The sequence below is a fragment of the Anopheles cruzii genome, chromosome 3, assembly GCF_943734635.1.
Source record: "Anopheles cruzii chromosome 3, idAnoCruzAS_RS32_06, whole genome shotgun sequence".
NCBI lineage: Eukaryota > Metazoa > Arthropoda > Insecta > Diptera > Culicidae > Anopheles > Anopheles cruzii.
Genome location: NC_069145.1, coordinates 40,408,253 through 40,435,157, shown reverse-complemented (window position 1 = coordinate 40,435,157; position 26,905 = coordinate 40,408,253). Strand labels below are relative to the sequence as shown.

At 49.0% G+C, this 26,905-nt stretch overlaps 4 protein-coding genes across 4 annotated transcripts in view; 2 read left to right on the top strand and 2 right to left on the bottom strand.

Moving 5' to 3' along the window:
- Positions 1-26,905, top strand: part of LOC128270397 (uncharacterized) — a 123,159-nt gene that overhangs the window by 36,260 nt on the left and 59,994 nt on the right. The window contains exons 3-4 of the mRNA XM_053007796.1: positions 809-944; positions 12,605-12,738. Of these exons, the coding sequence (XP_052863756.1) occupies positions 809-944; positions 12,605-12,738 (270 nt within the window). The remainder of the gene's footprint in view (positions 1-808; positions 945-12,604; positions 12,739-26,905) is intronic.
- LOC128274220 (V-type proton ATPase subunit d-like) lies at positions 6,327-7,376 on the top strand. The gene has a single exon (XM_053012336.1). It carries the CDS (start codon positions 6,327-6,329, stop codon positions 7,374-7,376), a length of 1,050 nt encoding a protein of 349 aa, XP_052868296.1.
- Positions 8,716-12,363, bottom strand: LOC128274360 (uncharacterized). The gene is made up of 7 exons (XM_053012528.1): positions 12,270-12,363; positions 12,048-12,205; positions 11,110-11,178; positions 10,789-10,887; positions 10,390-10,550; positions 10,202-10,316; positions 8,716-10,095 (listed from the first exon to the last, which is right to left on the bottom strand). The coding sequence occupies exons 1-7, from the start codon at positions 12,361-12,363 to the stop codon at positions 8,716-8,718; spliced, it is 2,076 nt and encodes a 691-aa protein (XP_052868488.1).
- Positions 16,439-23,287, bottom strand: LOC128274211 (uncharacterized). Its single transcript, XM_053012322.1, has 2 exons — positions 23,114-23,287; positions 16,439-17,038 (listed from the first exon to the last, which is right to left on the bottom strand). The coding sequence occupies exons 1-2, from the start codon at positions 23,285-23,287 to the stop codon at positions 16,439-16,441; spliced, it is 774 nt and encodes a 257-aa protein (XP_052868282.1).

The window sequence follows — 26,905 nt, the reverse complement described above, 5'->3', positions numbered from 1 at the left end:
CTTTACGCCCGTCAAAATGGCGGCCGCCGTGCAGGCCGAGTCGGAGACCTGGTAGTTGATGCAGTACGTCTTGGCGAGCCCTGTGTGGGCGAACCGCTCGAAGGACAGCTCCCGTTCCTCGCCCCCCAGGTAGACGCGTGTGGCGGCGAGCGTCGGTATCGAGAGCCCGTCGCCGATGAAGATGATGACGTTCTTGGCCACCCGCAGGTTCGGTTCGGTGAGGCCGATCTGGCGCCGTAGACGGCTCTGCCCACTCGCCAGCCAGTACTCGCGGTCCTTCTCGTGGGCTGGGGCCGTCGGCGGCACCCAGTTCGGGTCGTCCATCGGGTGGGTAGGCTCCGGATTGGAGGCCTCCGTAACGGCGGCTGGACGCGGTGACCCGGTCGCCGCCGCCGTGACACAGAAGACGAGCAGCACACAAATTAGGCCCATTATGTCGGTTCAGCGAACGCTGCCTAACTGACATTAGGCGTGAGGTCTGCCGAGCTCTGGACTGCGATATCTGGCGATATCTGGACGTTGAAACCTAGGCTTCGCCCTGCGCTACGCTTAATTTAAACTGTCCCGCAGACCACTCAGCACTAATTAGAGCGCGCGCGATAAGCAGATAGGGATTAGCGATGCAGTGCGATACCGAAAAAAACGGGAGGACGGGCGGTTGTGTGCGAACCCGTGGGAACCCCGCACGGTTCCAGGAGTGCACTTCGGGCGACGTTCCGACGACCGTTCCAGGACGACCAGATGCTGGGGCCGATTCTCAGATAATCTATCCTAACTGTCTGCCGCTTTGTGTTTTCTCTGCTTCCAGATGACGGTTTCCAATGCAACGCACGTCACGTTACGGAACGTCGGCTTCAACCTGTCTGGCAACTTCACCTGCGAGGTTACAGCCGACGCACCCTCCTTCTACACGGGCGTAGCCACCAACGTGCTGACGGTCGTGGGTAAGTATTTAGCTGGACACCATCATCATCGCCACTGTCACAAGGGTTTATCGGGTCCGGCTCGCCCCCCAGATTAGGGACCTCGAACGTTTGGCTAGACTCGCTAACGCTCGGCGACGGCTGCTTATCTTGTGGATTAAGAAAATCAATTTCCTGCAGAGTGGCCGTTTCGGTGGTTCGGGATTTGTTTGGTTCGATTGTCCGTAGAAATTTGGGCGCACTGAGGCCTATCGTGCCTATATGAGGCCCCACGACCTTCTGGGTAAGAGTATGTTCTTTCGTGTGAGTAATGGAGTTGTGTGCATTTTTAACAGATCTGAACTGCGGCCATTCACGTTGGTCACGTATTCGCCTTAAGTTTTATCTTGCACTTTAGGTACGTCTGCAGAGGGAAATCCGTGGACTTGGCTTAGTTTTAAGCATGAATATGACCCGATAAGATCGCAAATGACGAACGATCTTGTCCTGTTCCACTGAACGATCGTCAGCCGACGTTCAGAAAAGAAAGAAGTCAGAATTAATTCGGTCTTTATAAGCACGCACAGTTTTCGCAGTTGAACGAATATTTTCAATGTAGAGCGCTACAATTTTAGCACGCTGTTTTACCGTAAGTTGATCCATGATTTAACGGCATTGACTGAAGTTTTAGAATCTGGCTAATTTGTTAAAATCGACTGATAGATAGTGGAGTTATTCAACTTTCAAATAGTTGGATCGTGATGGAACACCCTGTATATACTTTTTGTTATTTTTCCATTAGAAATTGTAAGCCTATTGCCTCAAATTTACATGGTTTTAAACGCAATCCTTTCCATTTATCCACAATAACTATATGATGAACACAGACCGCAGGTTAAATTGGGAGCATCTTAATCGAATTGAAGACATAAATACGGCCCGGTCCGTTCTTCTAAGATTAAAACAAAACGAGTTGAAGACAATAATCACCATTAAACATATGCCGACAAAAACAATCTAAAATTTTGAGGTCCTGCAATGTTCCACGTAAGAAAAAAGGAGCCTATTGCACATTTTTATATCTGTCGCTAACGCAACAGTTTTTCGCAAAAGTCCTGTATGTAAAAATATACGAATTAGTAATTCATGTTATTATTCTGGCAAAGATAATAACTATTCTATAATTCTAATTAATTAAAGAAACTCCGAGCCCAATTCGAAACAAAGTTTTTTTAGTATGGCATGTTTCATATATTCGTTAATTAATAAGTGGAATATAGTTAATTAGTGATTAAGATACAGTCAATTACTCATATACCAGTAGGTAGATAAAAGGTAGTTAAACTGAAAGATACTTAGATAGTAAGTAGATAAAGTTGAACCACCGAAATTCTCACTAGATTATTATTTACTCTTTAATATTACGAAACAATTGTTATACGTACGACTGAGAGCTAGTAACGGGCCATTATGTCCGGTGAAAGACTGACTTGACATGCTTTTGGCTCGTTTTCCTTTGAAAATCCTAATGGGAATAAAACGCTTTACGCTCAATATACACTGCTTTTCCTAATGATAGAATCACCCGTTTTTTCAGACTGAGGCTAAGATAAAACGCTGAACCGATTTTTCGGAGATGAAGAATCGATTTATTTAGCAAAAGAAATAATATCCATTGTTTGGTTTTGCGAAAAAAAAATTATTTTGACTTGGGGAGCCAAAAAACGATAAAACGGCTGTTTCAAAACGATAGACTCACTTGTAAAAGTCGGTCCTAGTCCAGTCCTACTAACACTAGTTGAATTGTCAAGTAACTGAGTTTTATTATCTCAGTAGTCTCGCATACTTCCTGTAGTCAATTGGCCATTTTGATCAAAAATGGGTCGTGGAACTCTATTAGGAGAAGGCGAGTAAGGAAAAATTGAAGCGTACCATAGTGTTGGGAAGTCAAATCATGAAATAGCCTCATTACTGAAACGATCTCCAAAGGTTATCAATAATTACTTGAAAGATCCATCGAAATATGGGACTCGGAAGTCATCTGGCCAATCTGGCCGGCCAAAATTACTTAACCCTCGCGATGAACAAAGAGTAGTTAAAGCTGCGTCTAACACTACGAAATGTTGTCGGCGTATTAAAAATTAATTCCACATGAATGTTAGCTATGCTACAATCTGGAGAACTCTTAGTTCCTCTGTAAGCATTGCCAGAGAATCAATGAGAAAAATTCCAGCAATGAAGACCCACCACAAAGCAGCAAGATTGCAATTTGCGAACGAGCATATGTCATGGAAAGACGAATGGAATTATGTAAGCTATCGATACATTGAACTTTCCAATATTTGAGTTTTTTTTTTAATTCAGGTCGTTTGGAGTGACGAAAAGAAATTAAATCTCGATGGGCCTGATGGTTTTTGCCACTACTGGCAAGATTTGAGACGGGAACCTCGTTTTTTTAGAAGACGAAATTATGGCGCAGGTTCCATCATGATATGGGGTGCGTTTAGCAGGCAAGCTAAATGTAATTTAGCAATAGTTCCTTCACGAATGAACAGTGAAGGCTATATAGTCATTCTGGAGAGTAATTTGAAGCCATACCTGCATCGTTTCAACCACCACCCGCTAATTTTCCAGCAGGATAATGCACCTGTCCATGCAAGTAGAGCCACAAAAGCTTACTTGGAACATTTGGGAGTCAATTTAATGACCTGTCCGGCTGTTTCTCCAGACCTCAACCCTATTGAGAATGTTTGGGGAATTCTAATCCGAGAGATCTATGCGGATGGCAAGCAGTACGAAAAGAAAGTGGCGATTAGAAATGCTTGGCGTTCCCTGTCGATGAACGTGCTAAAGAACCTATCCGAAAGTATGCCAAAAAGGATATTTCAAGTAATAAATCGTAGTGGAGAGGCCACTGATTATTAAAACATCATAATTGTTATTCAATTTTACTGGGTGGCCCTATTTTCTTGAATAATACATAATGAGTCTATCGATTTGAAACAGCCGTTTTATCGTTTTTTGGCTCCCCAAGTCAAAATAATTTTTTTTTCGCAAAACCAAACAATGGATATTATTTCTTTTGCTAAATAAATCGATTCTTCATCTCCGAAAAATCGGTTCAGCGTTTTATCTTAGCCTCAGTCTGAAAAAACGGGTGATTCTATCATTAGGAAAAGCAGTGTATTATGTAATTAAGGATTGTTGTGCGATCAAGGTTATCTACTGAGGGCCCACCTGTAAAACCAGCACCATCACTAGAGATTATTTAAGTACCATAATACCATACATGTACCCACTTCTCGTGCTATGCAGCTAAACCTCTCGATGCATTCCATTTCTTTCGGTGAAATCATAAAATTGTGCCATCAAAAAGCGTTCCGTTATTGAGTGATCGTTGTGTTTAGGGGTTCGCCTCTACTTTAAGATCAGAATGGGCATCCTGAACGCCACCCGGGTGTACGGGGGCATATTTTCACCGAACGAATCGGGTGCACTACACACGGGTGCTCCCGTAAAGATATTCACAGTTTCATCACGTGCCGTGAGTTTGTGTTTTCCACTGCCGACGATGACGGTGACGAGTGTGCTCGCCTCCGTGCGCTTTGAGCGACGTGAAATAAACCATTAATTAATTTTCAGCGCTCGCTCGAAAAGCAAGACAGCGCCAGCAACCGGAAGCGGTTCCCGCTTTGGCAACGCACCTGCATCAGACGCTTCGCCGTCGTCCTGGAAGTGAGCAGTAGCATGCATTTTGCATCGCCATGCTGCTGCCGTCGCTGTCGCCCATTTCCCGTGCCTGCCAGTGCGGTGCATTAACTCCAAGAAACGAAACGAAATGTAAAGCTAGCTGGGACAAAAAAAAGGGACTCGAGACCGAGAGCGCATCCCAGAGCGGCACACGGCAGCCATCGTCCTAACGATGTCATCGAGGAAAGAAGTAGCTCTCAAATGATCAACCCAACGTTGGCGTCTTCGGTGGCGCGGCGAAGGTGCTTCTCCGAAGGTTCCGCACGCCAGCCAGCTAACGAATACCGCTGGGTGACTTCCTGAAGTTCGCTTTGAAGGCAAGGTCCCGGTCGCCGGTCGAACGCTGCAGCAGGTCGGCCCGCAGCACGCAGGAGAGGGATGCCGACGGAAAATGAAGTGCACTTCCTTTGCCTAATAAATTGCCTTCGTTTGAGGTGGAGCCTCCCCTATGCACACAGCAGGCACGCTGGCACTCCATTTCCGGTGGATCAATTCTCTCGCTCGCGCTCGCTCTCTCTCCCCATCTCTCTCTCTCTCTCTCTGTGTCTCTCTGCGTCCTTCGCGGACGTGGAAGCGATTGCAAATAGCAAACGATCAATTCGGAGGCGGCGGTGCAGTTGAAGGTCCGCGCGTGGGGAGCGTAGGGTGTGGAACGCATCATTCATGAGATTTGTCTTCAGCCGCTCCCGAAAGGCGCCCTCGAAGCGACCAGGCGCATATTTCATCGTGGCCCAGATTTCATTTGGGGAAAGCGGGCGCTTTCAGTTTTGTGATTTCGAAGCATCCATTTTCACCGGGAAGTGGAAGGTTCGCAACGCTGACGGCGCCGCCGACGACGACGACGACGACTGTCGGGATTCGCTGGACGTCGCGCCAGGGTCGGGCCGGTCGGAACGTTTATCCTTTCGCCTGTCAGAGGTCCCGGTGGCCGAATAGCGCTGCCGAAACGTCGGGATGGCCTCCGACGCAAATGTATTTTAAATCGTCGTCGTTAATTTATCAACAGCGAGCATAATTTATCATTTTCTTCACTCGGAAGCCGCTTATGCCGGGGTGCGCTACGCGGAACTTCATCGCCGGCAACGACCGACGCGATGGCTCTATTGGTTGACGGTGGCTCTATTGGTTGAGATGCTGCTGCGGATCCAGTCCATTTGCGGTGCCTGTAGCAATGGTGCTTGTGCTTGGACAGCTACAGCGCGCTCTCGAGCTGGTCGCTTCAATTAGTAGTGCAAAGGCGGTCCCAAGAGCCGTACGATGCGACCGGGTGGTTCAGGTTCGATATGCGAAATAACTGGTCGCGTAATGCAAGCAGTCGAAAGGTTATGCCGGGCACGAAATGATGATGAATGCCACTGACTTGTCAATACTACTCGCCTATGAATAGAGCATCCTCGTGAACCGGCCAACGGTCCAGAACCGAATTTCAGTTACGTCAGGACGCTGTTGGAAAGGTGAGAAGAGAACACGGCAACAAGGGCGTGTCGCGTTTATGCGGTGTGGTTGAAAGTGACAACCAATGACGTCGTTGAACTTCGGTATTTGATTCAGCGTTCAGCATCAAAGTAACCTGCGAGAAAAAGGGGCACCGTTTGAGAATTTGCGCATACGTAGACTAATTGTAGTACAATTGTTCCAGCATCGGGTGAAGACAATCCCGGATCGTGGCTGAAAATGTACGGATTTACATTCAACATCGACTGCGGCTATCTGGAAGGTGTCTGCCGGGGCTTCAAGGGCAGCATCCTCACGAAAAGCGACTACCTCAATCTGATGCAGTGTGAAACGCTCGACGATTTGAAGATGCACCTGCACAGCACGGACTACGGGCACTTTTTGGCCGACGAAATGCCACCCCTGTCGACCGGGGTCATCGCCCAAAGGCTACGCGAAGCGCTGGTGCTCGAGTTTCGGTACCTGCGCAACCAGGCAGTCGAACCACTGGCCACCTTTTTGGACTACATCACGTACGCATACATGATCGACAACGTGATCCTGCTCATGACGGGCACATTGCGCCAACGGTCGCTCAACGAGCTGCTCTCCAAGTGTCACCCGCTCGGTAGCTTCGAGCAGATGGGAGCCCTGCACGTGGCAACCACCATGCCCGAGCTGTACTACGCGATCCTGATCGACAGCCCGGTCGCTCCGTTCTTCGCCGACTGTCTCTCGGTGGAAGATCTGGACGACGTCAACATGGAAGTGCTTCGCAATCGACTCCAAAGGGCGCACCTGGAGGCATTCTTCCGGTTCTGTCAGCAGCTCGGCGGAACGACGGCAACCGTGATGGGCGACCTGTTGGCGTTTGAAGCCGATCGGCGTGCCATTATCCTGACGATCAATGCGCTCGACACGGTGCTACCGAAGCAGACGTGCGCTGGTTTGTATCCACGCTGCGGCCGGCTTCATCCTGACGGGTTGCTGGCACTGGCCAAGGTGAACGACTACGCGCAGGCGAAAGCGGCCGCATCGAGTTGCTGCGTCGAGTACCGGTCGTTGTTTGAGGGTGACGAGCTAACGGGCGACGGACAGTCGCTGGAGGATCGCTTTGCCGCGTACGAAGTGAAACTGCACGTGCGCAGCTTCATGCAGCAGTTCCATTTCGGAGTGTTCTACTCGTACCTCCGGCTGCGGGAGCAGGAGCATCGAAACATTGTCTGGATTGCCGAGTGTATCGCGCAGGGACGCCGGAAGAATATGGAACAGTACATCGCGATCTTTTGAAGACGTGGTCAGCGGACACGGAAACGAGTGTCTGTAGCTCTTGATTTGATTTTTTATTGTTAGTAGATGGCAGTAAAAAACATCCCTGTAAGTGTTTCGTGTGTTAACCCTGTTTTCAATTGCACTGTAAAGTGTATGAAGTGTGTAAATTTAATGTACTTCTAAAAGTTTCGTGATCTCTTAGTCCTGTTCATGCTTTTCCACTGTGTACTCGTGACACATTCACATTTCGCTTCCTAAATTAAAAATTACATTTATTGCTCCTTTTGCTTTATCTCTGGCTCTGGTGTTTATTGTGCTTTGGAATCCGGTGTTAGGGACCTTTAGTAGCTACAGGGTGATACTGTTTTAAACCATAGCAACATACACAAAAGGACAAAAAACCCCTTCTATGCAATAGCTAGAGTACAGCGGACTGAACCTGCAGATCTTCACCTGAGGAGGTAGAAATCGGAAAGCATAATCGCTTCCAGTTTCAACTGGGTTTCCACCTAAAATTTCGCCTGCTTCCATTTATTACTATTTCCAGTTCGCCGGAGTATCGTGCCAATCCGACGCGCCCGAAGTGGTTTGTACATTAGTGGCCGCAGGTAGAGCCGCACAGCGCTGCCAATGTGTCAGGATGCGAAGCGAATCTGATGTTGTGTTGGGAAAGATTCAATATTTGTTGGTTTCGAACCACCGTTGCCATGGTAACAGCCGGCATGCGAAGTAAGCAACTGCCAAGCCTTCAAACAAAAGCCCTGAAGCCCGCGCATTTGGGCCAACTACGCACGCATCGCGGGAAAACGGCGGGAACATCCATCACGCGTGCTCTGGGCGGGTAGCCATATTTGAAGCCATCCCGTAAAGAGCTCCACACAGCAGCAGGAGGCCAACGGGGGTTGTTTTCCGGTTCCAGTAAGTGGGTTCCCCAAAACCCACTGAAAAGGATCACGAGCGTGGCACCGCAGCACCGAGCAAAACCGTCATTTACATGTGAATAATGATGATGTGATAAATGTGTTCTCCACGTATTGTGTTCCGCGAAATTGTGTTTCGCCGAAGGCCTGGCCTGGCCGATTTTCAGAGGTTTTCCGAGTGCGTTTTGATTGGATTGCCAGCTGCGGCTTTCCTTGTGGGGCTTCTTCCTCTTCGTCACCCAGCCCCCGCAAGTTCGTCACGAAATTCCGCGGATCGAGGCGGCCCACGCCTCACGATGAATAACGATGTCTTGAGAGATGTTTGCCGCATAATAGACACGGGGTTTGATAAATGATCGCTTCACGTCCGTGGCTAGTCAACACCCTGGCACCGCCGGCCACCTAGAGTCCCCGCCTCCCAACCCGGGCGCTGTCTCTCAATCAATTTTAGGGCATGACGTCTCCCGGAAATTACGTGGATAGATCAGCCCGTGCTGGTCCACGGCCCGCTGCGAGAGATACTCCAGAAATGCATCCCTCACCGACCGGTCCATCGGTGGTCCTATGCCTGGGGCAGGCGATAGTTTGCATTTATGGGCGATGCTTTCGTCCGCCGCCGCCGCCGCCGACGGTTTGTTGAGATTCTTTTGGCGCCGCAGACATGCAATTTCGATTGGTTCGGTTTGGGTCGCTCCCTCCTGAACGAGGGTGCCGTCAGCGAACGTGTCCGCTGGTGGCGCAAGAAGCACGGGCGTGCTGTCGGCAAGCTCTTGGGTAGTGGCTTCCCCCTGGGTTCCCACAACTGCATCCGCATCGCCTTGCTCGGTGGCATCCGGAGCCACCAGGCCCAGTATCATGTTGTCGGAGATTTTCGCCTCCAGCAAATTGGCGTCAACCTCGATGCCGCTCTCGCCGAAGATGTCAAAGATCTCTCTGGTGGGCTCGCCCTGCTGGCCAGCCTGCAGACCACCGCGGAAGCTTTCGCTGACGAAAAAATTGTACAGCTCGTTGAGGTCCTTTAGCTCGAGGTCGCGGCTTTCGGCCTCCTGGAGGAACGTCTGCAACGTCTCGAGGTCGGCCGGTGCCAGGAACTCTTCCTCGGTGCCCTTCTGCTCCAGAAAGTTCGAGATGGAGGTCAGCGACAGCTCGCACTCGCCGTCGATGATGGCCTGATCAATGGAGCACACGACCTTCGAGAGGATCTCGTTCGTGATGACTGCGGCCGAATGGGAGCACACACTCATCCGTGCGCGGACCGTCGCCGGCATCGAGTAGCTCGAGGTGCGCCGCTGTTGCCCTGCACCACCATACGCGACCCCGAGAGTGTCGTCGGGACCGCTTTCGGGCGAGTACTCCAAATCGGGCTCGTCCGCAAGCGCGACTGTCGATTTTTCTACATAGTTGAACGACTTGGTCCGGCAGCAGTCACGAGCGAACAGGTACAGCAGCAACCACGGTGGGTCCAGCTCTTTCAACAGTTCCAGGTGTTCCTGCTCCTTAAGGCGACGGTACGCATCCTCGCTGAGCGTTTCGCTGAGCTCTTCGGTCTGCTTCGCCCGTTCTCGGGCTCGCTCGAGCTGCGCCTCCGTCAGGCCACCGATGGCTGTCTGACTGACGGTGCTTCCGGGGTCGCCCTTACGGAGCCCCTGCAGCAACCGAAGCACGCTGCTAAAGTCGGGCGTCCTTCGGAGCACCTCGCACACATCGGCGTCGTCACCGGCAAACTTAAAATCCGACTCCAACCTCGAGACAACCGGCCCTAGTTGGGCACTTTCGTCGATACTGCTCGCCGGCGACAGTGGGGCGTCCTGGTTTTGCTGCAAAGACAAAGTTGTGGTTCAGTGTTCAGCCCATTGAGGCGTAACATACCACGCAGGAAGCAGGCGCATTATATCGAGCGGCTTTCCGCCCGCACATACGCACCTCTACCATGGTGCGGTACTTGTCAATGATGGCGTTTTTAAACGAAATAGTCGACAAAACTTTTGGCAACGCCGGCTGGATGAGCTCCTCCTCGGTGGCGCCGGTGTCTTCATCGCTAGAAAGAGCCAGAAAGAGGTGTTGTCAATGTTGGGAAGGCTGGTCGGTCGGCTGCCCGAGACCCAACTTACAGGACCTTTCGCCCGTTGACGAACGTTTGCACGGAACCACAATCCAAATCGGCTACGGTAAGAAAACATTCCCGAAACATCCAGAGCGGCACGGAGGCGGCCCCACCGTCCGGGTCTTCCGTTAACATTTCACAGATCATTTCTGCGGTCGCCGGTACATTCTGAGGGAGTCAGAGAACGTTGAGCGTTGCCTGAGACGGAGACGGGTTAGCACATGTTGGATGGCCTAGATGGTACACGGCCTTGGGAGTGGGTTTCCAGCTACGACCCGAGCTCGGGGTAATTGAGTGTCATCGGTACCATTAAGAGGGACCGGCACTGCCGTAGTCGACCGGCCAACTACCGGGGACTACCGGGCCATCCAGCGCAGCGCGCCACTCGCCACAGACACTGCCTTACCTTGCACAGCAAACCGATGAACACGGCCACAATCTTTAACCAGTGTAGCCGGGACCAGTTCAGCATCCGCACCAGCGACAGGACATTCAATAAGTCTTCCTGGGCCGCATCGTGAAGGAAGAAACCGGGGACCGGGAACCGAATGAATAGTGTTCGTTACAAATATAGATACAGGAAACGGGGACGGTCCAACGGATGTGGAGCAGCAGGATGGGTCGGTTGGGGGAGTGCGTGTGCGTGGGACGGGTGGGCGGGGTGGTGCAATCGTACAATCGTAGTGGATGTTTAAAAACAGACCGACAACAAAACAGCGTTCCTTACTTCCGGCAGACATAAACCTTCCCACTTCTCCAGCAGTATCTTCTTGTCCACGTAGTAGCCCTTGCCAAGCTGGGAAGAAAGAACCGGAAAAGACCAATAACACACACACACACAAGACAACAAATGGCACGAGACCGACCACACTCAAGTAGGAACCGGTGGGACCGCCGGCTGGCAAACGGAGTCGGGTTAAGGGACGGTAGCGTAACATTTATTGCAGCAGAAAACAGGAGAGCCATTTGGCTATTTTGCATTTCCGCTTGCCACAGTGCTCGCTGCACCGGTTGCAGTGGGCCGTCGTCGTTGTCCCGATGTCTCTGAGTAAGTCTGAGTCTTTTTTTCTTCTCCTGTTAAGTAGAAGTAAACGGAGCACCAGACGATGGTCACCAAAACAACTGGCCGGCGGCGGAATGTCTTCGTTGGCAAAGCGGAAGGCGAGCCACAGAAGCGTAATCAGGTGTTGTGTTTGATAAAGCACTTCTATCCGTTTGCCAACGTTTACGGCCTCAGGCAAAGTGACTACTTTAAGTCCCGTGTCGGACTTGCAGCGTTTCCTGGGCACAGTATGAACGTGGAACTGAATCGTTGAAAGTAGAGATTTCATCAGAGTAGCCATCGAATCTCTTGGGGCTCGCGAGAACCGCGCTGAACGGAACGGAAGGACAGTATGGCTGGGGACTTACACACACAGGTGGAAGTCCGAGTTTATCTGCCGAGTGTTACTGTGCCCCAAATCCATCAATTAACTCCGGTCGCCGCCACGGGCTCGGCAGGGCATAAATTAATGAGGCGAAAAATGTTGTTCATTCGCCTCACCGGGAGAAAGCCAGAGTGCGAGGGGTGGCAAAGGGAGAGAGAGCACGAAGCTGCCGATACATCACTCGCGCCTCCTGGGGCGAGGCGGGAGCGGCTTTGTCCAGCCAATTTCCGATAATTACCTGATCGATTAGTACACGCAGGGCCCCGGCGCTGAGGGCTCCACGGGCTGGGGCCGGCTCGTAGCGGGATTTCACCGGCGGTGGGACGCTCAGCGCCAGGCACCGGAAGTACGCCGCCGACCAGCGCAATAAATCAAACGGTTGCGTTCGAATGACCGCTGAAAATGGGCAACAATCCCGAGTTGAGTTCTCACGCGTATGTAGTTGGCCGTGACCACTTACCCTTCGCGTACTGCTTGAGGGTGAGGTGAAACTGTTCCGGTATAACGATCTGTTCCGGGCAGTAGATTTCCTGAAGGAGCACCATCTTCGACATCGACACGGGAGAGACACCGGCCCTGCACAACCTTCAACCAGCCGTTCCAATCGGTGGGACAAACAGCGCTAGACTGAAGGGCCCCTTCAGTGGTTTGTTTTGCGATGTAAACAGGGACCCGTTGCTAGGGGCAACCCCGCGTACGCTCCTGATTTTTGTTTGCTACAAAGCGTTGTTCTAAATTTCCTACCGTTGTTCTAAATCTTCAACTTTGCTCTCTCTCTCTTTCACACTCTTGCAGAACTGCCGCATTCGCCGCCGACACTGTGGACGGAGCACACCAAGTACGATCCGGGCGACATCCTGAGGGCCAACTGTTCTACGCCACCCTCGAAACCGGGCGCGACGATAACGTTTCTTCTCAACAGCATAACGGTAAGTGTGCGCGTCCGGTGAGCGCAAAGTTGGTTACCGGTTTCCTTTTTTTCTCGGAGCTCGGAGCAGTCTTTATTTATGGCACTGCTTCGACACCACGGACCGTAATTCCACTTTAATTAATAGTCCGACCGCAGTCCGCCGGTTCGTGTGGTTTCTGGGGCTTCCGGTTTTTGAACTAGCAATCGCAAGTAGACGCAGCGCTGCTGGACACGCTCAAACGTTTTCTGCTGCTGACGCGTTCATAATTTAGCGTCCATCAACTGGTTACGATAGGTTAATCATGGCGTGACGTGAGACTATTTAGTGGGCGCCGTGCTGAATTGCTCCGGTCGATGTTTTGTTAATTTCGTAACAAATTGTCGAGTATTAAAAACCTATCATTAACCGGTAGCCGGTTCCGTTAGGCCGAGGCACTGATTTCAACGAATCGGTTTTTGGATAACATCGGCTGGTGCGAAACGCAATGATTGGACATTCGGACGACGACACGGTTGATCTTGATCTTGTTATTCTACGGAAACATAATTGATTATTTTTGGTAGATCCTTCGTTAGCTAACGGGAAATAGGGAAATCTTATTTGAGAATATTAGAAGCTGCCAACATTTTTGAAGCTGCACAAAAGTACTGGAAAAGCCTGAAGCCTGAGGTAGTCAAAATTTTCTCGAAAACCTCGACCGAAATCTCCATGAATCGTTTTTCTTCATATTGTCATCTTTCGAAGACTGGACTTTTATATGATGATTCGCTTTTGAAATGACTTACTATGGGCTTTGAATAACCGACACCTATCCTTAATCGGATTGAGAATTGGCGTATTGTTGATTCAAAATCAAATGTCAATGTTATTTTATCAAATTAATTGATACGTCGTTGTAAGCTAACGAACACCTTCAGATCAATGTGCTACCATGCTGGGATACTCTGTTGTTTATTGAGCGGTTTTTACGGGTTTATCGAAGTTTAAAACTGACCTACTACAAAATATCGGAAATACTGCAAAACCCCAACTTTGCGCGTGAGTTTGACTACAGTTCAGTCGGCGAACACGGAAGGCCGCCGCTATTCGTCGAACGATGGTACACATTTTAAAGGATGCAAAATGGGGTCGCATTAGGTAGACTCGAAAGAACGAAAAAAGAACGCTTTTCATTCCACCCTCTCAATCAGGAGTACTCAAATATTCGGGCGTTTTGGGGGGAAAAAATTTGCGAACAAAACATCGCCCAAGCATTCGGCGCGACGCATGTACTAGGTCTATACGTTGAGAAAAGGACTGTTTTTAACACACAAAAAATGTTTATAATTTTTTTTTGCAAGTTTCTATTTTATTCGAAGTATGTGCTATCGTTAGCTATACATTTCTCCTATCTCTCTGCTTAATCATGGATTCCCAGACGAAAGAACTCTTAGACTTTTTAAGTAAACTAATTAGTAATCCCATTTCGACTTCCTCGTAGAAAAACGAAGGGCTGCTCAGCCAATACGTGTCCCATCGATGAAAATGATTGATATTCGGAAAGAACCAAGTCTGGTGAATAACGCGGGAGGGTCAGCAGCTTCCATCCAAGTGATTTGATAGTATCCTCAAACAGTTTTGTTTTTTGGGGGGCCTGGTGCTTGTTTCCACGGGCCACCAGGCGCCCCCATTGGAACCCCCTAGAATTGCATGTTGGTCGTTTTTCGATAAATGCATGGTTCAAATTGATCATTTATTGTCAGTAGCGATCGGAATTAACGTTTGCATCAGATTTTAGGAGCTTGTGAAACACCACACCTTTCTGTCCCATCAGAAAGTCCGTTTTTTGGAGTCCTTCGACGTTATTTTTTGTTAAGTCAAAATCGCCATTTTGGAATTTTTTAAACCACTTAAAGCACTGCAATCTTCCAAACACAAGTCCCGACAAGCATTTGGTGCGATTCCGAAGCAGTTTTCTTCAAAAGGAGCAGAAAAATTATAATCCCCGCAAAACGCTTTTTCGGGCACAAAACTCGCCATGGTCTAACCCTTTCAACGGTCGTTCGCAAACTGATTAAATTTTTTTACGACCTGGACTCATTTACCTGATGTCAAAATAAGGTAATGATGAATGAACAGCAAAACTGGGAAGTCCCAATCGGCAGGTACAGCCATCTTTTTGAAAGTCCTTTTCTCAACGTATAGACCTAGTACGCAGAAGGTTGCTCGGAGACCCCATAGTACTCCGGGGGTACTTCCGGATGCACGCTTCCTTCCCCGAACGGAAAGGGTTCCGCGGACGGTAAACATGCAACCTTGTCCTGCCATTTTCTTGGTTCCTGCCGTACTTCGATTCGCGTGTACGTCGGACGGCTTTCGCATGGAAATGAGTGAACGAGACACTCTGAAGAGTTTTTCCCGCTTTCCTTTTGTTGCTCTCCGTGAAGTTTTTTTTCTTCCCTCCACCACCTGACTGTTGGCTGATATTTTGTACACGAGCGTGACCCAAAAAACATGAATCACCTTTCACCTGAAGCCGAGGAGAAAATCAGTATCGAGCGCAGAACGAAAATGAACGTGAAATCCTATTAAGCTCTATTTGCACTCAACAAATCGTTTCTTCTAATTCTATTTCGCCTGATCGACGCACCGAACGCCCCCGGGGTGCCCGGGGTGTATTAGTGTGGGCCCGAGGAGTGAGCGTGACTCACACACCACGTTGTGCAAACGAACGGGAAACTCGTGTGCCGTTGGCTCGGTGCGTCACGGTGGGAATTGTGGGGCTGTCGCCGGCTTTTCTAACGACACTTCAAATAGATAGAAGATCAATGTTTACGGAGAAGTTCCCTTTTTAGTTTGTGACTCCCGGTGTCCCGGGTTGGTTCTGTGGTTCCCGGGCATTCCCCGACACGGCGATGAGACACGGCACGGGTCCGAGTCCAAGCGAAAGAACCTGGTTGCCGGATAATGGATGCAGAAAACAAGCTGAAACAAGTATAATAGAATACAAACACGTCCCAAGACGACGGGTGCCCGATTCCCAAGGACTCGTCAGCCCGTGTACGGACGGACTGCCCGGACGGTCTCGTACATGCGAGTGGACGCACGAAAAAGATGGACGACATTAATGGGTTTCCATCGATGGGTGACATATAATGGGACCGAACATGTCGGTCTCCTAATGGCCCCACAATGTGCGGCAAGTCGTGTGAAAGTCCCCTTCCCGGGGACCTGCGTCGTAGGGGTAGCGATGACTCGGGATTAGGAGATGGAAACAGCGCCAAGGTATACAAGAGAGATGAGATATTTATTTCAATTAAATTTCACTTTATCGTGCCATCGTCCGTACGAGATAAAAAAACATCCAGCCCACACCGTACACTACACTTAGAACTAGGACCTCGTCTGCCACCTGACAGCTTTCCGGAGCGAAGCGATGCTCAACCTTCACCTACATCCCGGCGATGGATCTTCCTTGTTGTGCGTGTATACCTAGATGCTGGGAGGGTTCAGATGGCGTTGGGCGTTGGGGGCGTTGTTTTGCCGGCCTCCCCGAGATGAAACAATACCCACTATGCAAATCATTGGTCTAAAAACTTAAAACGTAGTACAGTAACAACAATAACAACCGAGCCGGCCCGACAGTCTCCCGACCAAAGCACACACACACGCACGCACACACGCATTTACACTCGAGACACACAAAAAAACCCGACACGCTCCCGGACCCGGGAGTGTCCTAGAACTTCTGGTACCGGGCGGGACCGGACGGTGGCCCGTAGCTGGGGGCGGGCGCCGGTGGGCCGTACTGCTTCGGTGGTTCCTTTTCGTTCTGCTTGTACTTGATGAAGTAAACTTCCGGCTTGTTGGGCTCGGTGGTTTCCTGCACCGGGATCTCCAGCGGAACCGGGTCTTCCGGTTTCCGCACGAGCACGTACACGAGCGTCTTGTGCTCGTCCTGCGGCTGCGGGGGCACCACCTGCCGGAGCGGGGCCGGTGGGGCCGGGGCCTTGATGAAGATGATCTTGTAGTGTTTCTTCGGGATCGGGGCCTGTAGCGCGGGGCTGCGGATGATCTCGGTCGGTTCCTCGGGCGGCACGTGCACGTAGACGTTCTTGGTGATCAGCTTCGGCGGTGGTCCGTACTCTTGGGACGGGGGTGGTCCGTAGACGGTCGGCTGCGGTGGACCGTACTCTTCGGCCGGCGGACCGTACTCGGGCTTGGGCGCCCCGTACTCGTACTGGGGCAGTTGTTGTTGCTTCGCCGGTGTCACGATGCGACCGCGTGGTGGTTCCGGCTCCGGTCGGCCGATGACACAGACTACGCAACCCAGCAGTATCTGGATAAGAAACAACAAGAAACAAGAAAGTCGAATGAAACAATGAAAGTTCTCTAAACAGATTTAATGCTAAGGTACAGAGGAAACAGCAACAAACCAATCGCTTAAAGGGGGGAAATAAACGAGTAAGTTTCGTTAACGGAGATGCCAAGTGAAGTAGCCAACATTCTTACCATGATAGGTTCGGTGAATTGATTTATTATTTAAATATCGTCTTTTTATGTTTTAGGTAATTCCGTTTTTTGATGCTTAAAACAACGATTGAAAATGCAAATGTTGATTGAGAAACGTGTGAAATTAATTAGTTAACAAATGAAGTGAAGAACAAGTGCAAAACTTGTAAGGTTTATGATTTGGTCAAAACGGTTCAAAACAAATGCATTTTTTTCGCACAAATAAATAATCAAAGCTATAAATACACGCACACAATGACTTTAGTTGCAAAGTGAATTTGAACACTAAATATACATTTGCTTTGGGGAAAAATTTAAAATTTTTATACGAGGTGTGTTCAAAAAGTTCGATTTTCAGTCAATTTTCAGTCAATTTTCGACATCTGTTTTGCTTGGACAAGTTTTGGCTCATCTTCGATGCCGTCTTTATCTCCTCAATCGTAGCGTAGCGTCGTCTTTTCGTGGCCTCCTTCAGTTTCCGGAACAACAAAAAGTAACAGGAGGCCAGATCTGGGTAATATGGTGGTTTTGGCATCATTAGAGTGTTGTTTTGGCCAACAATTGACACAGAAACCACGATGTGTAAGGAGCGGCGCAAAAGCCAATTTTTGTCTTTCCACAAATCCGGGCATTTGTGACGGATTGCTTCGGACGAATGGAACAGAACAGAACAGAAAATATTCTTTATTGACCATTCTATCCTCTGACAACAACTCGTGATGCACCACGAACTTGCAATCGAAGAAACCTGTAAGCAAAATGATTCACATTCGACCAAACTTGGCTAACTTCGACAGTCACATCTTCTTGGCCCCTTTGAAACAATTTTGAACCACCGATAAGCGCTGCTTTTAGTCTTAATAGCTTCACCATAAGCCACAGTCAACGTTTCGATTGCATCCGAGCTCTCAATTTCGTATTTCACAAAAAATTTAATAAATATTCTTTGAAATCAATTTTTGGAAGAGACAAAAATCGCTTATGAGCCAAATCTTGTCCAAGTAAGACAGCTGTCAAAAATTGACTGATTATTTAAAATGCCCAACTTCTCACCATAAGTGAGTGACATGGGTAGCACCATAACACCACAAAAAAGCAAAAATTGAACATACGTAGCCGGCGTAAATGCAAGATTATCAGATCTTTTTGAACACACCTCGTATTCCTTTTCCAAAGGAAAGTCCAGTTCAGTTATCTTAAACCTACAGTATATAAAAAAGAAACATCTTCAAAAACGACCGAGTAGTCTCGAGATAAGGCCCCCTCAGTGGTGCAAAAAGTGTTACTTAGTGTTACATAATACCCGAGTTTGATTGAGTTTAGTCAACAGTGTTAAGATAAAGCAGATCAACTTTAAGGTTCCTTAAAATAAAACAACGTATAAAGTAAAAAACCCCTCATAAGCTGAATGAAAATTAAAAAGGGATGATTGGAGTAGACTTTAACGTTAGAAAAGCTCAACAATGTTTTGACGTGTTTCAACAAGGTACGATAAGAGGTAAACTAAATGTTTATCAAACAAAACAATTGGGGTCTTACTAAACAACGTAACGTGACACATTACTAAACAACTGACCACTTAGTAAACTTCCAGTGTAAAGATTTTTGCCGACATAAACCCCATAGACCCGCAAAGTCCGACATGATGGAGGGACCGCCATCCTCCACAAAGCAGGTAAACAGTCCAGCCAACCGGTGACCAACAACAACCACCATCCCTGGCCCGGCCCGGCCCGGCAGATCGGAACACATTATCAGGTCCCGATCGGCATGGCCGGACAACCGGAAAACGAATCACAATTAATCCGACCGAGCGCGCCGCAAGCGCCAGCCAGCGCTGTTTGTCACTTTTGGGGCGATGATAAAATGGCGTCCCCACGTTTAAGCACTGTCGGTTTAAACGAAAACAACGGACGAGCGACACACTTTGGTGTTAGAGGTGTGGGAGAGTTGTCACCCGGTGCGGGTGGTACATCCTGACGTCCGCCCGGTGGCCGGATCTTCCGCCAGTGCGCTAGCAACCACACGGCACGGTGGCACACTTTGACGGGAATGAGTTTTATGCAGTGGCTCGGCGCCCGTAAAACACCTGTCAGTTTCGGTTTTGTGTCGCCGGCCGGCCATTTCCGGTTTATGTGCGCCGTTTTTTGGTTTCTGGTCCCACCACCACCACCGGCACCAGTAGCACCAGAGGAGCGTTCAAATTTGCATTATGCGACCGAGGAACGCAGGGCCTGTGCAAAGTTGAGGCTGACGTTTGCGGGAGCCGGGTCGGGTCCAGGAAAAGTCATCCACGGACCCAGGTATCGGTCGCCCATCTCGCCCAGGTGCCTGGCTGGGCGGCATCGATAAGCGAACCCAATTAATGCGCACCCGACGAAGGGCGCGTCGCAAAGATAGTGGCCACGCCGCGAGATGCATTATCGGAAGCGGACTGTCGTGTCGGACATTACCGGATGTGGAGGCCGGCGAGCGGGGTGGTCTGGCTTTGTTTTCAGCGTCACCGTGCCCCACCAAACCACCACCATTACCACCGGTGCTTCTTTCACCGGTGAATGGCCCACGAATGGCCTGCTATTGTAAAATCGTTTCACGTTATTGCAACACTGTCAAACCGCGCGGTACGCGCTGATTTGAAATGCAGCCTTTCCCTGCGTGCGCCGACCACTTTCGAAGAGCGTTAGGAGGGGGAGGGGGCATGGCACACGGCGGCCCACGATCCGATATTACGTCGTGTCCGTCGGTTATGTTGCCGGCGAAGCGAAGGGATTAATTTATTCCTCGGAAACCTGCGCTACCTGCTACGCCCCCAGCGTGCGCGGTGGGGGTTGGGAGTTGATGGGCTAAACACGGAAAACACAATGGCGATGAGTATGTGCGTGTGCCTTCGATAGGATCCCGTGTTTTGTTCGGTGTAACACGCGACGACGTGTGGTTGTTGGTTTGGGTCCGTTCTTTGTGATACATTCGGTGGTTTTTTTCTATGGTTTCAGGATTCGAACTAGGATTCACTTCATTCCATTTTGAGGCCTTACCACCTGCTCTACTCGAGGCTCCGAGGCAGAGGCTAACCAAAGGGTGTCTCTGTCCAAAATTGGTCAAACAAAAAAATGTGTAAATCAGTCAAACATTTTGTTAAAAAATCAAGCAATGTTTCTTTTGAAAGCTCAATTTATACAGAACTAGCAGGCCCGGCGAACTCTGTTTCGCCCCAGAGGCAATGGGCCCCCGGTAATAGGAGCAGTCGGTAACGCTCGTCCCTGTATCGCAGCTGGCCATGGGTTCGATTCCCGATTCCGGCGTTCCAGTGGAGTTGGCGCGGGGCTAACAACCCGGCCCGTAAAAACGAACGTTTAGAAAGAGTATCAGAGATTAACATTGTCGCTGGTTGGTGCAGGCTAAAACCGTTCAACGGTCGTTGTCCAATAAGAAGAGAAGCACTTCATTTCGTCAGCTGATCTTGGAATTACTGGCAGTGTTTGGCGGAAATTTCAGGACAGTAAAATCATTGCTTCTCCAAAACATCTCGCAACATGCGCCAAACATCTCGATTATATACGTCATTCAGTTCACGATTTGGCGCTGGCATTCCTAATTGTTAGCTGGTATCTCCTTATTCACCTCAAGATCAGGATTTCTGGAATTGACACGTTAAATTCGTTTCACAATTTTTCCCAAACAAAAAAAAATCCAAACATTCGAACCCATCTCAAATAATACACGGTACGGTACAATTTAACTATTTTTAAGTAAATACTTACTGATAAATGTTTCCCTACGATTAAAATTACTCATCGAAATAAGAAAGTGCTTAAAAATAATGTAATCAATATTACTTCCACGCACGTTAATTTTTTTACGACGCGAAGGATGAAAGGAGATATGAGAAAGGAGATCCGCCTTTGTCGCTAAACAATTGCTCACAGTGGCGGATCGCGAGAATAAGTGGAGGCTCTCTCACTGGCTTACAATTTGCCAAACTATTCGAAGTTCGTGAGAGAGAGTGTAAGCATACGCAAGAGAGAGACAATCGCTTGCTGTTTTGCTCTCTGTCTATCGTTTGTCGATGCCGCCTCAGTCGAAGAGATCGCGTCGACCTTATTTGGAATGGGAAAGGGGGGGTGGGGGGGGGTGGGGGAACGCTGCATTAGCGAGAAAAATAAGCCAACAATTGTTTGCTGTTGCGCGCTCTGTTTGTCCCGTTGCAGTATGTGAAAAAAAACACATTGTGCGTATTGTGGCTTCATTGTGACGCGATCGGATTATAAAAAGTATCCTATGTTACCCCCTTTGATCTAAGCTACCTCCACACCAATTTTCAGCCAAATCGGTTCAGCCGTTCTTGAGTTCTGAAGAGAATAACAATAACGCGGTACTCTTTTATATATATAGAAGATATGGAGAAAAAATATCATTCAACCCTTGGTCTTAAGACCTTTCATTTTACTCCTTTCATTAACTCTTGCACCATTTTCTTGGCTGCTTTCTTTGCCACAGAACGCCAGTTTTTCTTTAATTCTATCTTACTGACAACTGTTTTACGAGTCTTCTTGAGGTTCCGCTTGACGATGACCCAACATTTTTCAATTGGGAGGAGCTCTGGCGTCTTGGGAGGGTTCATGTCTTTGGGCACCATGGCCTTTTTCCCATAATTACGAGATGCTTATTCCAGCCAAAACAGAAAATAACCTTTGTACTTTTTTAGGAAAGGTAAAAGATGTTTATTTAGGCACTCTCGGACATAAATTTCCTGGTTGATGGTCCCGATCGCGATGTAAATGCGATTTTTTAAACCATAGGAACAGATCGTCTGCCATACGAGATATTTCTTTGCGAATTTCGACAGCTTTATGTTCTTGCAAATCTCTCCTACATTTTCTCTTTTAGTTGCACTATAGTACTCCGGTCCAGGAAGCTGTTTAAAGATTGCTTTGACGTAGGTTTCATCATCCTGCACTATGCAGAAAATTTTATTACCATCTCTATGCACAGATTCCGCGATCGTTTTCTGGTCGACATGTTTTGCTTGTCGTCATTATTTTTAGTAGTATTAGTATTTCTCGATACTTCCAGCTTGCTTGCGATATCTCGGATGGAGAGTTTGGGATTCCGCTTGAAAAAACTAATCACTCGTTTCGTCGTTTTCGTGCTCTCCTGTTTCCGACTTCCACCTGATCCAGTCTTTCTGACTGTCGTCAAACGTTCTCCGAATACTTTTAGTGCATTGGTGACCGTTGATTTTGCCACATTAAACAATTTCGCTAACTTGGCGTGCGAGTAGTTCGGATTTTCGCGCTGACGGTGCAAAGCTTAAAGACGATACTCCTCTGGTTTCGACGCCATTTTCACAAATGAAGGGCAAATGTTAAAAACGAAAAATATGTATGATACTACACAAAAACATCTTTTAAATAAGAGGTGTTCAGAATTTTTGGACGCACTATCAAAAATAATGCGTCAGTTTGAAGTTGACCAATTTTGGCCAGAGACACCCTTTACTTGTGGGTTTTGTTTTAAACAACCATATTGGAGGAGAGGAAAATAAGAATTCTACACCAAACAACAATGAAACAATTAGTAATTGAGTGCCATATTGCCAAAACGTTCCCCGCGTTCTCTCACGATGGCCCTAAACGATGGTAGGAAATGGGACGGTCGTAATAAATTAAATGGGCATCACATCCCAAATTGCGACCCCGGGGCGCTGAATGGCGCCAACCGGCCCAACACAGGCCCAACAAGGCTAACGGTCGCCTGATTCCGAAGGACACAAAAACAGAAGCGAAACAAGGTACGCTTTATCGACCGACGGTTTTTGCCAAAAGTCCACCTTCCGACCAGACCGACCTAACGAATCCTATGGCTTCCGATCCAGCCACGGGCCCGGTACACTTCCGCTTACGCTCCGGGATTGACTAATCAGCGCCTGTAACGAAATTGTCACTTTCAATCGGTTAGACCAACCGGGGGGATCCGGGAACGGTGGATCGCCCGAGACGGTTGATCGGACCGGAAATGAGGCTCGCACTAGTTCCCGGAGTTCGTGTGGGTTGTCGTGTCCGTCGTCGTCCAGCATCGCCCGGGGGTGCAATGCAAATGTCGTCCAAAATGTCCCGAAGAAATCGTTGGACCGTTTGGTCAACGAAAAGAGCCGGCAAATCTGCGCCGGAAGTTCTGCCACTGCTTCTTGAACGGTCCTCTCCCACCACCGCCCCGATCTAACTTAATCTGGCCCGTGACCTTTGGACCGTTGCGTTCGTTAGTTCGCCCCCGGCACGGGTTCCGATATTTATTTAAATGTCTTGCGAGCAAGAAAAATGGCCGCGCTTTTCCGCTACCCTGCTGCTGCTTCAATTGATGGGCGTAGATGCTGCCCGGCGAGGCGCGGTGCGAGCATTAATCCTTCAAACCGTCTCCGCCTCCGACCCCGCCAGTGTGCCTCAATTGATTGGCTTCGTCTTGGGTGCGGACGGTGAAGTGAAGCTCCCATTATCCGCCTTCCTGGGCTTCGACAACGGTTCGACGGTGGGTGGAAAAATGGTTTTGGAAAATGAAATTTATTACCCTCCGGCAGCAGCAGTGGCGTCTTCTGCCCGCGCTCTGTTGAAGAACACGGCCCGCGGTTTGAGACTCGCGGTCGAAGAGTCGAAGAAACTTTCTCCCGGATTCCCAAGACCCCCTTTCCAGTAAAAGACTGACCCGTCCAACCGTACCGTACCGGACCAAAGTGTACAAACGCTACAAAACTGGCCATGAAAGTGTAAAGTATTGTACTTATCAAACCCTGAACCGCGCACCGGCAAGACAGTTGAAACTTTTCCTGTCCGACCGTCGGTGTGCCCAGGCAAGTGGTTAATTTGTGCCGACGTTACGGCCGATGTCCGACAGATATCGTAGGTCCGGTTTGGTCCGGTTTATGGAGTGCTGCATTCAGATTCACACCGTAAAATGGTGAGCGTCAAAGTGACGGGCCCAGGCCCAATTACAACACTACACTGCACTACCGGGACTACCGGAGATGGTCAGTTACCGATAACCGACCGGTTGGGGGGGGCAAGGATAAAACACAGAAAAAACAACAACTACCGCGTTGGACCGTTTTATTTGGACCGGACTCGGCTGACTGGTTTCAAGTGGCGTGGAAACGACTGACCACAGGCGAGCGCACGTGCCCGTCACTTCCGTCGCCACCGGCTAGTGGGAAAAGGACATCTTTTAATTTCGCTTTTGCTTCTTTCGGCGAAATAAAAAAAAGGACGATAAATTTTATTTGACCACCCATCCGGTCTGGCTATTTTCTCACTCTGGCTCAGGTCGAACCGGGTCCGAGTGTGTCCGAAGGCGTGAAATTTTAATGACATCCCCCCCCGGGGGCGGAGGCGAAGGATACAGGATGCCCACATGTGCGTAGTGGTGGTCACGCTTCACGAAATTGGCCACCGAGCCGTGCGCCTATAATTGTCTTTCCCAGGCCCAGTGACAAACACGTGCCTCATTCTGTTTTTTACGCTGTTGCCGACTGTTGGTAGTCTTTCCGTTCGGTTGCGGCTCCCGATTCGGTCAATTTGGCGAACGAAGGCAAGGTTGTGTGTTTTAACGTTTCATGGGAAATGGGAGCATTACAACATCACACGGTTGTTGACTTAGGACGTCAGTCGGGCCCGGCAAAGCGGCTGTCAAAGACTGAAACGCGACGTGCCGCTTTAATCAACGTTAGGTAATCTACTTTTAATGATGATTGAAAAAGCATTCCTCGGTTCGTTTTTTCCTTGTATTTTTTTGTTTGTTTTTTTAGGGTTCCAAAATGCTGGCATTTCGTTCGGCACAAAAAAAAACTGAAAGCTCCACGTTGCACCGAACGCGAAATCGCAATCGAAGCGACCTCAGCGACCTTCTTGGAGCCCGCCAGGGCACGGAGTCAGCCTTGTTGGGTGCCTTCCTCATTTAGCATTTATTCGTTCGGCTGCCGGCTTGCCCATCAGCCCTGATTGCGGTTGCAATCAAAAGTTGATGAGTCAATCGGAAGCGCACCGCGATTCTGCAAACGGTGTTCTTCGCAAGATCTTCGATCTTGATACGCCCGGTCCGGGTCACAGTGTCAACGTGTCACGGTCCTAACCGCCTAACGAGCGGGACCATTTCTGAGACGCGAAAAGGAGTGACGTCGCTGGGTGGAGCTTACACCCAGCCGGGGCCATAGGTGCATATCGCATCGGGGTTGCTAAATGGAATTAACATTAGCGCGCCAGAGATCAATATTGTTCATTGCGGTTTGAAGGGGGTTAATTAAATCAACAATCGCGAGGGATTATGTTTAAGCTGCTTACAGTGGTCCATACCACGGACTAATGCTCGCGTCGGTGGTCGCGAGAGATGATTTATGTAGAGTTTTGATGTTTTTTGTGCCCATTCCGCACGAGTGGTGGATAGATTACGTAATGTGTTCCCTTTATACTCCACCAAACAGGGTGGACAACCTTTGGAGAACCGATCCATAAATTCACGTCCTTCTCCGCGGGGGGTGGGTCGCGTTTTCGCCGATCACGAAAGCCCGTTCGAGCGGTGGAAAACATATGGTTTTTGGCCAGGCCACAAATGGGTTTCCGATTGCATGATTTATACGCGCCGTCCGGTGCTATCCCGACTGAAAGTGATGCCGTAGGCAAAAAGGGGGCCAGTAACAGTTGTACCAGGGTGACGCTTCTTGGCAGTTAAAAGTAGTCAGCTTCCCGGCCGACTAGCCCGACAGGCCCGGATCTTGAATCGATAAGTAATTGAGAAAATGAGGCAAAAAACGGCGAGCAAAGTGTCTCCGTAGAGCGGTGAACAGCTCCCGTGGGTAGCGTGCAGCTGCAGCAGACGGGACACATCAGTTGAGGAGAGTTTCGTTCGGTCGTGTCTAAAGCGCCGATTGGACAAGCAAAAAACGTCCTACGGCCCCCGTAAAGCCGTAGGGAAAGTCGGTCGAAAGAGCCCAAGGTGGATCACTTTCGAATGGTGCGTCAACTAATGGTCGCAGAGCTTTCAAGATTTAGTAAAAAATGGGAAATTTAATATGGAATTCCAGTTAACATCAACTTGTCATCGCTTATGGCCCCTTGTTCCTTTGATGATATAAAATGGAAGGCAGACTCGGAGGCTAACAGGGATTAGGTTCTCTTTTCCCAACCAACGACAGGCCGCTAAATTTAAAATAAAGAATAGCCGAGGAACTAATACTAATACAACCTAACCTAGCTTATCTAATGTTATGTAGAATACATAACATATTGACACACAGTTGATAACATAATTCAATGTACGTCTTTTGCATTTACTTTTGGGTGAAATCGAAAGATAACCTAACATAACAGACTTCAACCCGTGCCCTTTTTTTTGATCGACATAAAGATGTTTCACCTTTGAACCAAACCAAAACTTATAACAAAAGGGCAGTCCACGGACTCGCTCAACATGTTTTCCACGTTTTGGCAAGACCACACGCTCCGGGACTGCGACGTTGTGCATTTTACTCACACACACACACACACACATACTGGCACTCGTATTTACATATAAAAAGCATTCGCGCACTGGGCGTCCCGTTCGTCCCCGGGGCCAAGGATCATCGATGGCCACATCAATCATCTGTCCCGGGCCGGCCGTTCACAGACACATCATCACAGTCCAATACATACACACACACACATGGGCA

Coding starts and splice junctions, on each gene's coding strand:
- LOC128274211 (XM_053012322.1), bottom strand. CDS start 23,287: ATGCTGGACGACGACGGACACGACAACCCACACGAACTCCGGGAACTA. Junction 17,039..23,113: donor TGATTAGTCAATCCCGGAGC/GTAAGCGGAAGT, acceptor TTTCTTATCCAG/ATACTGCTGGGTTGCGTAGT.
- LOC128274220 (XM_053012336.1), top strand. CDS start 6,327: ATGTACGGATTTACATTCAACATCGACTGCGGCTATCTGGAAGGTGTC.
- LOC128274360 (XM_053012528.1), bottom strand. CDS start 12,363: ATGTCGAAGATGGTGCTCCTTCAGGAAATCTACTGCCCGGAACAGATC. Junction 11,179..12,047: donor TGCGTGTACTAATCGATCAG/GTAATTATCGGA, acceptor CTTTCTTCCCAG/CTTGGCAAGGGCTACTACGT. Junction 10,096..10,201: donor AGTACCGCACCATGGTAGAG/GTGCGTATGTGC, acceptor TTGTCTTTGCAG/CAAAACCAGGACGCCCCACT.